The sequence below is a fragment of the Ascochyta rabiei genome, chromosome 18, assembly GCF_004011695.2.
Source record: "Ascochyta rabiei chromosome 18, complete sequence".
Classification (NCBI taxonomy): Eukaryota; Fungi; Ascomycota; class Dothideomycetes; order Pleosporales; family Didymellaceae; genus Ascochyta; species Ascochyta rabiei.
This window is the reverse complement of record NC_082422.1, coordinates 1018300-1032703: the sequence shown is the minus strand read 5'-3', so window position 1 is coordinate 1032703 and position 14404 is coordinate 1018300. Positions and strand designations below refer to the sequence as shown.

The following is a 14404-nucleotide window of genomic DNA, read 5'->3' as shown; positions in this document are numbered from 1 at the left end:
AGAGCTTCACCAGAGATAGCTTCTTTGATCTTTCACTAACCTACAGCAGCATCAAATGCCCGACTAATTGACTGGCCATGGTGAGAACCAGTTGTGGCAGCCACAGTTGAGAATGTCGAACCGAAAGCTTATGTTTCACATCAAATGGCAATTGCATGCGAAGCAAAGCAAAGCACCGAGGGTATGGCTCACGCGCTTAGGCCATTGAAAACACCACAAGTGCGTGGTATCATCGTCATCGCTTCCTGGACCGACTCAATTGTTGGTAAAAGGAGCTGGGGACATGACTAGTTCGCGACGAAGCGGCTTGCCTTTGACCCGACAGCTTGGATCCGTGAATAGACTTTCGAAACCCGTGGTGACCGAGGATCGCAGCGAATGGCAACGATGCTATTAGTGCTGAGCATCGATCAAATCCTACCAGCGCGGAAAAGTAGGTTTGTAGGCTGCGACTGAGGTGAAATCTCCCCGGATTACTCCAACGAATTTTTTTATTTTGCGGCCAACTGCCGGCGCACCGGTTGTGTTCATTTCAGTTGACTTCACCATATCCGCCAAGCGCGTTTAACGCTCGTTTTTGGCGCATTGAGGGACCTTGTACAGTCGACTTTATGCGATCAGTTAGAGACGATAGATCATAGAAGCATAAACAAGGTAGTCGCCTGAGGTAGCCGGAATCCTGTGCAGCGTTAGTGATTGCCTCTCAGGATCAATAGGAGTCTCCTGTGCGCTCAGTGGCGAGTCATGCACCTCAACAGGGCGTGAATGTCGTGACATCACGGCCTTCAGTGACTGGGCATCAGAGGATGGACTTGCAGGGTCCTTCGATGTTGAACGTGAGCTGCGGGAGCTAGCATCGCGGAGGGACCACCTACGAGTCGCTGCTCTCACCAGAACGCCAAGAGAGTTGTCTAGCGTCCTACCAAATTTGTTCCCACCCCGCGCCACCGTTGTGAAATTTCGTGACGCCAAAACTAACATTTTCGAACCTCCACAGCATCGCAGTCAGAAGCGCGTGGAAAAGAGCTAGAACAGAGCGTGAACACCGTCCAAGGTATTTCCATACTACATTGTCGTCATTTCTGTCACCAAAATGGCTGTCGAACCAACCCAAAAGCCCATCCACTCGCTTATTCTGGACACTGGCCCACTGATCAAGAACGTTGTCTCCATCTCAACCATCATCAACTCTGCCGAGGAACTCTACACTACGCCAGCTATCATCTCAGAAATTCGAGATGAAGCGACCAGAATGCGAGTGCAGACTACCTTGATGCCATTTCTGAAAGTGCGCAACCCCAGCCCCGCAAGCTACGACGCAGTCATTGCTTTCAGTAAAAAGACTGGCGACCATGCTGTGCTGAGTAGGCAGGATTTGGGTATCTTGGCGCTGGCGTACGAGATTCACTGCGAGAGAAACAGCGGAGATTGGGGCTTGAGGTCAGTGCCCAAGGGGCCGATCAAGCTGAGACCAGAGGAGGAAGCCGAAGCGCAGAAACAGAGAGAGGCGAAGGAAGCAGCGAAGGCAGCTCAAGAGCAAGCAGCGTTGGAGAACGGTCAAGCGGACGAGGAGGATGAGTGGTCGACCGTCACCAAGGGATCTAAGAAGTCGGGAAAGAAGTCAAAGGGTCCGAATAAGAAGAACAACAAGCCAGAGCAAGCACAGAGCCAGGCGGTTTCCGAGCAGCCAGCAACTGAGGCCGAGCCTCCTCTACTCTCCGAGGAGGCTGCAGTACAGGATGCTACACAAGAGCAGCCAGCTGAGGTTGAAAGTAGCTTGGAGTCTACGCAGCAAGCACCCGCTTCCGCACCGGCTACAGAGTCGCTCGAGGTAGACCTCTCATCGCTCGCCATCTCGTCAGCTCAAGAGCCGCAGCAGCAACCTACGCCTCCTGCATCTGATGACGAGGAGGACGATGATGGTGAATGGATCACAGACGTCAACCTTCCTGAACACCAAGTCAAAGACTCTGGCCTACAGGCTGATGTACGCGTTCAAGGCCCTACTCAGATGGACGTAGCAAGCATGACGATTGATTTTGCGATGCAAAACGTGCTCCTCCAGATGAACCTGAAGCTCATCACGACCAACATGCAACGCATCAAGAAGCTGTCTTCCAAGGTGCTACGCTGCCACGCCTGCTTCCAGATTGTCAAGGACATGAGCAAGCAGTTCTGCCCGCGCTGCGGTGGCGCTACCCTCGCACGAGTGTCGTGCAGCACAAATGCAAAGGGCGAGTTCCACATCCACCTTGCGAAGAACTACACGTACAACAAGCGCGGTGACAAGTACAGCATCCCCAAGCCGATTGCAGGCACCGCGAATACCAAGTGGAGCGGTCTCGGTGGTGGAAAGGGAGGATGGGGAAGAGATCTGATTCTCGCGGAGGATCAGAAAGAGTACACGAAGCAACTGGTCCAGGATAAAAGGGAGAGGGCCAAGGATCTCATGGACCAGGATTACCTGCCGGGCATTCTCACGGGGGACCGCGGAAGGACAGGAGGCAGGCCAAAGGTTGGCGCTGGGAAGAACACCAACTCTAAGAAGAGGCATTAATGAATTGACGAGCACTTGAGATACCATGCATGTAATGGCGTTGCAACAGGAATAGACTAGGATACAAAAGCACTGTCACGTTGTTCACTGATTGTCTTTCTCGTCGTCAATGCCAGGCTCCTCTGTGCATCGACCTCGGAGATTGGGCTGTGCAAGTTACGTCGTGGTATTGATCTGCAGCACAAGTGGATACCGTCTCGTGCGAACCACTGACCCGTGCTGTCTCGGCCCTGGCCATGTCATCGAGTGTGAGACAAAGGCAGGATCACGTGAAGACGCGACTTTTTGCCGCAGCTCTGTTGTTGTTGTTGTTGCTGCCACCACAGCGCATGCCAGGACTTGTGTCCGGGCGTGTCCAGCGATGACCGACTCTCAGGCGTTCACGCAGCTCGAGGAAGGATTCTACAATGTATGTGACTTTTACTTCTCGCTCGATGCACTGGGAGAACGAACCCCTGTTTGGACGCGGAGACTCTTTGCCGATGGCGCATGAATCGGCCCTCTTCGCGTCGCTGACCTTGGATGTCGCTGACCGTGGACGTCGCTGATCTTGGACGTCGCTGATCTTGGACGTCGCTGACCTTGGACGTCGCTGATCTTGGACGTCGCTGACCTTGGACGTCGCTGATCTTGGACGTCGCTGATCTTGGACGTCGCTGATCTTGGACGTCGCTGACCTTGGACGCCGCTGACCCTGGACGCCGCAGGACCCGTCCCAACTATCACAGGCGCTCAGGCAGCGCGCAGGCAGTGAGCTGGGCCTTCACTTTACCACCTCCACCGAGAGCCACAATTCACTCGTCTCCGCGCCCGCATCGACCTTTTCCGTGCCGCCACACCCACTGCTCGGCGCGCCACAGCTGTTCCCCGGCGTTGCAGCTGCTGTACGTGAACACGAACAAGGTCCGTTCACACGACGCGCCCCGACCGCGAACCATGTCGAGCCTGGCACCGCGAAACACAACAGCGCACCCATAAGCACGAGCGCGAGCACGGCGCCAATGACGGACGCGGCCATTGCACCCAGCATGTACCACAGCTTTGCTGGCATGGACGCCCCAGGCGACACACAGCCAGACAGCCAGATGCACAGGGAATGGACGAGCGGCATCTTTGGCACGGCAGAAACCACCACGCGCATGCCAAGCCCCAGGTCAGGCCCCAAATCACTCTTTGCCGAGCACGACGACCAAGACGACGCGGAGCCCCTCACCGACGGCCTCCAGGTTGTCGAGTCCAGCCAGGTCCAGCAGGACGTCATCATCACGAGCCCCACCGCCCTGGAGGACGACCGCAGCCCATACGTGCGGACTGAGCAAGCCTTCACCAGTCCGCTCAAGTTCGAGACTCCAGCAGTCGCCGGCAGGAAACGCGACAGCTCAGGGCACATGTTGAGCTCGACTGCTGCGGTCGAGACCACCCCAGACACCCTTGCATCTGCACCTGCATCAGCATCCGCGTCAGCGTCGGCGTTTGGGGGTGCATTCGGAAGATCAGGCATCGGGCAGCCGCTGTCGTTAACCCAGGCCTTCGACCTGACCCAGGCACGCACTTCGCCTGTTGTCGCTGGGACCGAAGACCCAATCTTTCAACGACCCTCTCCCAACTTCAAAAATGTGCGCCACTCGAGTCCTATCCCCGCTCTCTCCAGCCCTATCACAGTCATGCGAAACGAGCGGTCCGACCCTATCGTACGGTCGTCGAGCGAACCACGGTCCGAATACGTGACAGTCAAGGAGTCGCAAGAGAGGCGCAAGCACAGAAAGGGGCCGCAGCGCGTAATGCTCGTCCGGGAAGACAGCTGGGAGGAGCTTACAGCGGCCCAGAAGCGCATGCAGCGTCAAAGACAGAAGGAGCAATCTCACCGCGAGGCTGGCCTATCCTTGTCGAATATCTCAGCACCAGCGAGCGACAAGTCACGCGTCGCTCGCAAGCGTAAGGAACACGCCCAGTGTCCACCGACAGCTCAGCACAATGTCTTGCGCCACATGTGGCACGATGGGGTGCAGGAAGATGAGGACCTGGCAATGAACGACCCTACACAGCATCTAGCACCTGAAGGAGACGAGGCCGAGCATTCGCCTGACGAATTCTCTCAAGATGTCGCTGTCGCTGCACAGGCCCCGATGAGATACCATGGTCTGGAAAACGGCGTGCAGGTGCCGAAAACATCTTCACACCCCCAACGTACGCAGCCAGAGCACGCATCTGGCATCGGTTCCTGCCGTGGTAGTCCTTCGTCTCAGCGCCAACGCGAGTCTCCCATACAAGCGCCGGCGTCACGATCCATCCTCCGAGCTGTACCCCATAGCAGCAGAGGATCTGTCGCTATAATGGACTCCCAGCCCGATGTAAATGTGCGTCCTGAGAGACTCTCTCGGCCGCCCGATCTCACCCGCTTTCCTTCGTCTCCCTCGATAAATCAATATAGCATCAATCAAACTACCCTAGCGTCCAAGACAGGATATACAAGTCAGATGATATCTTCGTCCATGATACAGATGCCTCCACAAATGAGTCCGGAAGGTGAGGAAGACGTAGAAGACGAAAAGACACCCGAAGAGGAGGAGCGAGTGCCTAGTAGTCCTCCGATCTTGACGGACGAACTTACATACGATGAGCATACATATGATGAACATCCGGATGGAGGCGAAGACAATGGAGTCGGCGAAGCGGCTGCAGGCGGGGAAGATGTGCTTATGGAAGACGAAGACGAACTTCCCGTCGCAGAGCCAGAGCTAAACGATAAAGTGGGGCCAGCAGTCGAGGCCGGCAGGGTCAAGGGTAACCGGGACGAGGAAATTGAATCGGACTTGGTTCACCCCATGAAAGTGGATGCCGGGACTGACCAAGAGAGACCAGAGACCCTGCAGGGAAGCCATCCGGACGAGACAGACAAATACGACGTGACAAAACCTACTGAGGACGTCAAAGCTGAAGGACGAAAGGGCGCTGCAAAGCCTACACCTAGCTTGCAGCGTCAGAACACGATTCCTGAAACAGACACTTTGGACGAGACACAACCTTCTTACTTTGAGGAGGAGGCTCTTGCAGTACAAGAAGAGGATTCGCCTGCTCAGACCGCCCAAAGTGGAAAAGCGGTGCAAAAAGATACGGAGCCATTTGAGACTGCGCAAGAGCAGCGAACAACACCACAATCACACATGCTCGCTCTAGCTAGCTCGAGAGACGAAGGTAGCGATCCAGTTCACAGTGTAAGCCGCATACGTTCCTTACACGACATCGCGAATCTTCCAGCGACACAGCTTTCAGCAGCCGAGGAGGATATTGAAATTCCTTGTCTTAGTGGCTATGATGACGCCGACGGCGATACACACATGATCAGCTCCGTACCAGCCACTCCCGCCTTGAAGAGACGGAAGACTACACATGCAGCGAAGAGCAGTGTCTTTCGCAGCCTTGACAAGACAGTCGTGGTTGCGGAAGAGCAGGCTCCGCCATTGCTTCCTAAGCAGATACAGCAAACGCGTGAGGACACACCTTCGACTGCGTCTGCACAAGGCTGTGAGGAACAAGACGCGCTTGCTGTAGCACAAGCTAGAGAAGAGGTGCAGATGCTGGCGTACGGTCGGCCAGCAGCATTGAAGTCGAGAGCTCCGTCTCGACTGGCGAGACCTCAAACCAGCAAGAAAGGTTCTTTGAAGTCAGCTAGAGCTGCCATTGCCACAATGTCGTCGCCCATTAACTCACCCTCAAAGCCGAAGGCACCAAGTACCATACGGCAAACCACGGCCACGACCCCCAGTCGCAAGATTGCCGAACCAACCAGAAACTCGATTGATGTCGAGATGCGCGATGCTGAAGAAAGTGCTGATGAGCTTGCTAGCTCGCCGCCACCTTCTGCAACACGACTTCCTGTCCGACTGACGCCTAGGAAGTTAGAGACTCATTCGGAAGAGGTTGTCGTACCGAATCGTGTTTTTGCATCGTGGCCAGGCAGTCATTTCTACCCTGCCACTTGCCTTGGTCGCTCAGACTCCAAACAGCTTCAAATCCGTTTCGATGATGGCAACACGACGTCTCTGGATGCTTTCCAGGTACGGCCGCTCGACCTCCGACCAGGTGACCAGGTCAAAGTCGACGAGCCCGGAATGAAGAAACACACCTACGTGGTCGTTCGTCTGGGCGATAAATGCGGTGATCTGGAAAAGCACGAGTTTCCGTTGACCGACCGCTACGGACATGTCACTGCCACACTCGAGGAGAAACAGAGGGACAGTCTGCCCGCAGCGAAAGCGCCTCATGCAACAAAGCAGGTCTCGGTGCATATCGCCAGCATCTATCTGACCACACAGCTTTGGGGTCGCTTACGCGATCGATCCTTCCAACTGTCGGCGCCACCCTCTCCAAGCAAATCCGCTCCTCGACTGGACACACCAACCACAACCGAAGCACTGACTACGCCATCTTTCACCCGCCGAGGCCTTGCAGCACCCTCGTTGCTGAAGGATGCAACAAATCGTGCTGGTTCAGTTGCTTCGAGTCGATCAGGCAGTGGTACCTTCTCGAACATGGCTTTCGTCTTGACATCTACCGGTGACGGTATGGACAAAGATACCGTTGCGCGGGCCATCAAGACTAATGGCGGACGTGTTTTGGAGCAAGGCTTTCACGAGCTGTTCGACACCCAGTCCATCGAGCTAACAGCTTCTCAAAGCCGTCGGACATCAGTCTCCACCATCGATGAGGCAGGTGTACTGGCTCTGAAAGAAGAGTACAGAAAGCTTGGTTTCGTGGCACTGATCACCGATTCGCACTCCCGCAGCACCAAATATCTTCAGGCACTTGCTCTAAACGTCCCTTGTCTACACCTGCGCTGGGTGAACGACTCGCTCTCAGCTACTCGCGCACTCTCTTTCGCGCGGTACCTGCTGCCGGCCGGAGTATCGAAGTACCTCGACCCCAACGGCATCGTACGATCGCGAGCCATGCGCATCTACGACCCTTCCAGTGATGATGTGTCTTTCGAGAAGACCTTTGAAGCCCGCGACCTGCTGTTCAAGGGACAATCCGTACTGCTCGTCACCGGCAAAAGCAAAAAAGAGATCGAGAAGCGCCAGCCTTTCATCTTCCTTACTCACGCGCTGGGGTCTGCGAATATCGGGCGCTGTGCAGATCTCGCTGCCGCCACACAGCTACTCGCCCAGGGCCAATGGGACTGGGTATACGTCGACAGCGACCAAAGCAGTCTCGCCGACGCTGCAGCCGAGTTATTTGGCGCCGGCGCGCCGGCCAAGAGCGCAAAGAGCAGTTTCAAAAAGACCAAGAAGAGAAAGAGAGAGGATGGCGAGGCAGACGAGCTCCTGGCAAAGGGAGAGCTCGCCGGCCGGAAAACCAGAATTGCGAGCGCCGAGTTCGTCATCCAGAGCTTGATCCTCGGTGCCCTCGTCGACGAGTAAACCGAGGTCGTGGCATGCAATGCACCGCACCGCACCGCGCATCCGCATACATGCGTGCTTGCAGTAGGAAACCCCGCGTCGATCACAGCTCACACGTGTCCTTCCAGAAAATAAAAAGTTACACGTTTTCCATATGTCAGACTCGTTATGTTACATTCCAGCACGGACACAGCGCGGCGTACAGGCGCAGCGTGGAAACGTCACCAGGTGCTGCCTTGGAGAATCGATGGATTGGATGTTGATAGATATGTACTATAGATAGCACACTACCTGCACGATGCGCAAACCGCACGATGCAGAGTCGTGCAAATGAAGAACCCTACCTAGCCACGTTCTACTCTACGGTAGTACACATGGCTTCTTTTCTCTTCCGGGATAGGTTGTGAGGACGGTAGCTGCGCATTCGCGTGTAGCTTAGCGACATGTCCCATTCAGCCTGGGTACGACGCATGACTACATCGCTCTTCTGATCGATGCTGAGACGACGAGAGCTCACATCACGACATGTACTGACAGAAAACAAGAGGGCCGAGTTCAAGGAGTGACTCGAGATGGATTATGAATGCTAACTATACGATCAAAAGAGCGTGAAGCGACGGCAAGCCATCAAGCAGAACAAAACGCGCAGCGTCGTAAATGACAGACCAGTGTCGATACAAGGAAACCGTGACAACGAGACGCAGTACACAATCTCAAGCCGACCTCTTCCACCGCCGTGAGCTTATTTTTCGCTCATGCGGGGCACGGCAATGACGTCCAAGCCCGCCCGGGCTTCAGCATCCTCTCGGCTGATGACCTTGTGCGCACCGGACCAGATGCCGAGGCGGCGCTTGATCATCTTCCACGTCTCAATGGCCGAGATGTAGAGAACGACGCAGCCAAAGCTGACGCCCCACTCCCATGTAATGGAGCCGTGCTTGAACACCTTCTCGTTGATGATGGGGATGTACACAATCGGGAACATCATGACCAGACCAGCAAGGACAGCAAAGAAGAGGAAGCGGTTGCGCCAGAGGGTAGGGAAGACGGAAAGGCCGCGCGGCACGTTCTGGTCGGCGTTGGGGTACATGTTGAACAGAGAGCGGGCGAAATGTTTGACTTCCCACGCGGTGACGAGAAGGAGGAGCGTGATGGTGGTGTATGTTGTAGCTCGCGCGCGGAACACAACCTCACAAGTGTCGTTGAAGCCTTCGTTGCAGCCAGAGCCGAGGTTGCCACCACCAGGACCGGCATAGGCGACAACGGCAAAGGAGAAGAGACACAGAGCGCCCATGAAGAAACCGTAGATGAACTTGTCGGTGATGAGTTCCTTGGAGAAGACACCAGCTTTGACGTCATGGGGTGGGCGGTACATGCTATCTTCTTGCTTCTCCTCCAGGCCAAGACCGATGGCGAGGAAAGAGGATGTGATGAGGTTGACCCAAAGGATCTCAATGGGGGACAAAGGAAAGACAGAGTGGTTGTCGTTGTCCTTGAAGGCGAGACCAATCAACAGGAGGATGACCTGCGCAATGTTCGAGATGAGAAGATGCATCAAGAACTTCTGGATGTTGTCAAAGAGACGGCGACCTTCCTCAACAGCTTTTACGATCGAAGCGAAGTTATCGTCAGTCAATACCATCTCAGCGGCATCCTTAGCGACATCACTGCCACTACCCATGGCCATACCAACGTTGGCTTGCTTGAGGGCGGGTGAGTCATTGACACCATCGCCAGTCATGACGCAGAAGCGCTGCCTACGGTGAAGAGCCTGGACCATCTTGACCTTTGTCTTGGGGCTACACCGAGCGATGACCAGAGGCAGTGTTTCCATTGCATCAATCTGGTCTTCGGTCATGTCGTCGAACTCGCGAGCGATCATGACAGCGGAGGTAGGGGTAGAGTCGTTGATTATGTCGACATCACGAGCAATAGCTCGAGCAGTGCCCGGATGGTCACCTGTAAGCATGTGCACGGTGATGCCAGCGACCTTGCATTCGCGGACAGCACCCTTGGTCTCCAAGCGAGGTGGGTCATAGATAGCGACAAGACCAATGTAGTTGAGGTCGCTTTCGACCGCGGCACGTTCGTGGATATCGGCACCAGGAAGCAGTGTCTTGTGGGCGATGCAGAGTACGCGAAGACCTTCATTGGCCATCGACTCCGCGGCCTGCAAGATACCCTCTCGCTCCTGGTCGGTGACGTTGAGGGCGGGGAGCATAAATTCAGTAGCTCCCTTGGTGTACACGTCGAGGTTGTGTGTTGAGTTGTCTCTGTAGACGACTGTCATTTTCTTGACCGTCGAATCAAAAGAAAACTCTGTAGCGAGGGAGACGTTAAGCGAATCCAGCAGGTTCTCCTTGCCCATGTTGAAGCGGGACGCAAGGACATGTAGAGCGATTTCAGTCGGCTCGCCGTGTGCTTTCCAAGGTCCAGTCGTAGGGTTGTTGAAAATAGCGGTGGGCGGTCGTGAGATCGACTCAATGGTCGATGAGTCAGTCTCGCTCTTGTTATCGCTGGCGTAGCGGTCGAGGCCAGTCTTTCTCTCACTTCGAATCTCGAGGTCGGTATCCTGCGAAGGTAGTACCTTGGAGTTGTTGCAGAGTGCGATAGTGCGAAGGAAACGAGCAAGGACGGCATCAGGTCTGTAGGCATCTAAGCCGAGTACCTGGCCGTCGAGAGAAACCTGGCCGCTTCCTGGGTTGTATGGATCTGTGATGCCATCCACAGAGAATGTTCCGACACCTGGGATGAGGGCCTTCTTTGAGACCATGCGGCCTTGGGTAAGAGTACCAGTCTTGTCAGAGCAAATGTTGGTGACACCTCCAACAGCTTCGATGGCAGACTGGACCCTAGTGATGACATTGGCCTTGGCCATAGCCTTTCCGCCGACTGCGATGGTGATGGTAAGAACCGCAATGAGGGATTCCGGAATGACCGCGACAGCCACACAGATGCCGTAGATTAGGACCTCGCCACCAACCACCCATTTGCTTGCGGAGAAGACAATGATGGCAAGAAGGATGGCAAGACCGAACAACAAAAGAGCGAATTTACTGAGAGTGATCTGGAGCGGTGTTCCTACCAGGCCGAGGATGGTCTTCAGGCCATTGACAAATCTCCAAACCAGTTTAGCGAAGAAGCCTTGAGACTGCGCCTTGTCGTCTTTTTTCTGACGAAGCATGGTCGCAATCTGGCCTACTTCAGTGTCCATGGCGGTTGCAACGACAATACCGCGGCATCGACCCGACGTCATCTCACTTCCAGAGAAAGCGAGATTGGTGCGGTCAGCAGTGGCCATGTCGGCGTCGTCGAACTTCTTATTGGGCGTCTTCTCAACAGGGAGAGATTCACCTGTGAGGAAGGCTTCGTTGGTGAAGGCGTTGACACCGTCGATGAGACGGAGATCAGCAGGTACAATGCTTCCTACGTTGAGTTGCACAATGTCACCAGGTACAAGGTCGATTGCCTTGACCTTCTGATCAGGTATGCCGTTTCGAGTGACGGTAGCCTCTGGAGCCGTAAGCTTCTTAAGAGACTCAATCGTCTTTTCAGCACGATAGTCTTGCCAGAAACCAACAATGATGTTGAGTAGAATGACTGCAGTGATTACGCCGCCTTCGATATAGTCGTCGATGCCAAAGCTTATGGCCATTACGATGATGAGGACGAACGTAAGACTGTTTGAGATCTGCCTCATGAGAATCTTCCACATGGATAGCCCCTCAGCTCCCTTAACCTTGTTGGGTCCATAGAGCCCAAGGCGGGATTCCGCCTCGGTGGTGCTGAGTCCATGACTGTGCAGTAGTCAGCAGGCTTGGAAGCAGAGCGAGAGGGTGTTGCCGGGCTTACTTGATGTCTACGCGCAGAGCCTCTGCAACTTCTTCGAAGGAGAGGGTGTGCGGAGCGTGAAGCGGAGGCGGGGAGGCGCCGTCGCTATTCGGCTGATGTTGCCTTTGATGGTGTGAATTCTTTAGCCCATTTAAACCACCTATAGGGGGTTCAGTTTCTTGGGGAGCGGTCTCCTCGACGATAGGCAGTGCGGTTTCACCCATTCAATAACTCGATGGCACAGTGGTGTGGCTTTGGTGAAGAGCATACAAGGGCGCTCGCGGGGGTGGCAGTTATACCCGTTTGTCGTACCAAGATTGGCGGGGTCACACACGCTAGGGAGAGCTACGAGCTACGTGGATCCTTCCAAGCGTGGGGAGGTCTTGGTAGTCCTCATCATTCACGCCTCACTCACCTGCAATCAGCGCGAGGCCAGCACATTGTCTGATGGAAGCCCATGCAGATTGTGCGCTGCAAGATTCTGGCCGTGGGAAGCCACGCACTGTGCTCGTTGCAAAGAGTCCCGCTGTACAGTGTTGCGATGTTTTGGTCGTTGCTTCTTTGTTCCTTTACGAAATGTCAAGAATCTTGGCTGACGGCTCCAAGACGTCTCTGCCGCTTTCCGGATTCCTGCGTCGATAGAGATGTAGCACGGCCTCAGCGCCGAGTAACTTCGATTGTTGGCATTGCAGGTATATATGCACGTTTGTGGTACGGTTCGTGGGTTATGAGCTGTGTGTCCAGTGCTTGATGTCGCAAGCCGACAACACAGTGTACCAGTTCTGAACGTGTCAGTCCTAGTTCTTGCATGAGCGAGCCACTCACAATGCTGTTCTTGTAGCACCCTCGTGCCCTTGGCTCTTCCGTGGACAAGCACGTCAGATGTGATACGCTGATGCTCGCCACGCGTCCTCCAGATTTCCGGATACAGATCTAGGTGCCACCAATGAGGCGTAAAGAAGCGGCTGATAAGAATGCGGAGTAATACACCTCGTAACCAGTTATCTTCGCTGATGTTGAAAGGATCAGGAAGGTCGTCAAATGTTGAGGTCTTACCAATGCTCGGCTTGCGGGGTAGGGGTAAGCGGTACGACTGGAGACGCAAACACAGTGGGGATCAGACCATCCACTGCCTTCTCAGCAATTCAGCATGGCTAGAACGAAAGCGCGAGTTGACATGATGTCGTTGAAGCTGCCTCGTACCTTATCGATAGGCAAAAGCGCCAGAAGTCCAGAGAGTCGGCGACTCCACATGCGGCAGGCACAGACAGGCACATCTAGTGGGGTAGGTGGGTATTTTTGGCCCACCATCGAGGCTGGCATCGCTCCCACAGACGCGCAGCCAACATCACTACTCCGATTCAACGCCGTTTTGACCGTAGCCAGGATTCTGGTAGGTCTCACAAGAAGTGCCGGGTTGGCCTGGATGGATGTCAACCCCACGGCCATCTGTGAGCGTTCAGCTAGCCATCATAGTCCATGGAGCACGCCGTCTAAAACACGTCACGTTAGCAGAAGCATGATGCTTCCATGTCGAGTGTGCACAACAGAAAACGAAAGGCTTTTAGATTGTATCAAACAGTCGAAGTGCGCCATTTCGCCCCAGCCCAATGCTGGCTACCCTTCCATGCAAGTTCGTAAAGGTCGTAGAGAAGTCATCAAGTCGAACATCCACCGTCACCAGCTCAGATTTCTCGTAGAGACTCGGCCTCGGAGACACTCGATGAGCGACGCTGGGGAGCCAACAGATTGTCGGCTTCGGCCAGCGCAGCTTGCATCGATATGTTGAAGGTGCAGGCGAGGTATTGTGCGTAGCGGTTGCGGTAGGCGTCCGCAGCGTCCTCTTTCGAAGTGTGAATTGGCTTCCTTGCTGAAGCGCCTGATGCTAGGTTAGATGACAAGCTTTAGTTTGGTTGATCAAATATACCCGATGCGGGATGAAGAACTATCGACGGCGCCGGCGATGAGCTGGGCGAAGATACGGGCGAGGAAGAAGCGCTGAATGGAAGAGAAGGCATGATGAATGTCAAGACTAGGTCCCGGTTTGTGTGGAGATTGTTCTTTCAAGTCGATCGCGTCTTGATTTGAGCACGGAGAGTGCTTTGAATGGCTTGAAGGATGGAAGCTTGGTGTTGATTGCTGTTTGGAGGGGGCAGTCAGCGATCGCTTTATAGCAGACGCATGGCTAGATCCCTTGAAAGGCCTCACGATCCCCGGTACACCATCCGATCAGAAACAGCACAAATAGCGCCCTGACGACAGCCTCAGACACGACGGGTGATGCATGCATCACGATCTCGCCAGTCATTGCGTAGTATCTTAGATGAGTACATGACCCGGCTGGGCTAGCGCTGAGCCATTTTTGAACCGTGAGCGTGCTCCACTACACCGCCAGAACCGAGCCGACCAAACCAAGTCTGGGGAAAGCCACAGGTTTTCAGGGGTCACCACTCTTTCGGCCCCTTGCATGAAATAGCCTGTGACGGCAGGTGCTCGCCAATGAGCACGTTGTCGATTCCAAGCTTGCGTTGTTTGATAGTACATGATATATAGCGCACAAGAAGCACTGTGTGTACCATCACGACTTGACAGCTTCTGGGCGTTGAAGCAGCATGGA

The 14404-nt window shown here is 54.7% G+C and overlaps 4 protein-coding genes across 4 annotated transcripts, besides 1 other annotated feature; 2 read left to right on the top strand and 2 right to left on the bottom strand.

The window, feature by feature from the left end:
- Nucleotides 1-1093: 1093 nt before the first annotated feature.
- EKO05_0010147 (20S-pre-rRNA D-site endonuclease nob1) lies at nt 1094-2557 on the top strand (the record flags this gene model as incomplete). Its single annotated transcript, XM_038947019.1, has 1 exon — nt 1094-2557. One exon carries the CDS (start codon nt 1094-1096, stop codon nt 2555-2557), a length of 1464 nt encoding a protein of 487 aa, XP_038794696.1.
- Nucleotides 2558-2918: 361 nt separating this feature from the next.
- On the top strand, nt 2919-7977 carry EKO05_0010146 (tRNA-intron lyase; the record flags this gene model as incomplete). Its single annotated transcript, XM_038942968.1, has 2 exons — nt 2919-2966; nt 3265-7977. The coding sequence occupies 2 exons, from the start codon at nt 2919-2921 to the stop codon at nt 7975-7977; spliced, it is 4761 nt and encodes a 1586-aa protein (XP_038794695.1).
- Nucleotides 3990-4028: a tandem repeat.
- A 721-nt stretch (nt 7978-8698) lies between the features above and the next one.
- Nucleotides 8699-12011, bottom strand: EKO05_0010145 (P-type Na(+) transporter; the record flags this gene model as incomplete). Its single annotated transcript, XM_038942954.1, has 2 exons — nt 8699-11753; nt 11809-12011. The coding sequence occupies 2 exons, from the start codon at nt 12009-12011 to the stop codon at nt 8699-8701; spliced, it is 3258 nt and encodes a 1085-aa protein (XP_038794694.1).
- A 1461-nt stretch (nt 12012-13472) lies between these two features.
- Nucleotides 13473-13805, bottom strand: EKO05_0010144 (uncharacterized protein; the record flags this gene model as incomplete). Its single annotated transcript, XM_038942803.1, has 2 exons — nt 13473-13666; nt 13715-13805. The coding sequence occupies 2 exons, from the start codon at nt 13803-13805 to the stop codon at nt 13473-13475; spliced, it is 285 nt and encodes a 94-aa protein (XP_038794693.1).
- Nucleotides 13806-14404: the final 599 nt, after the last annotated feature.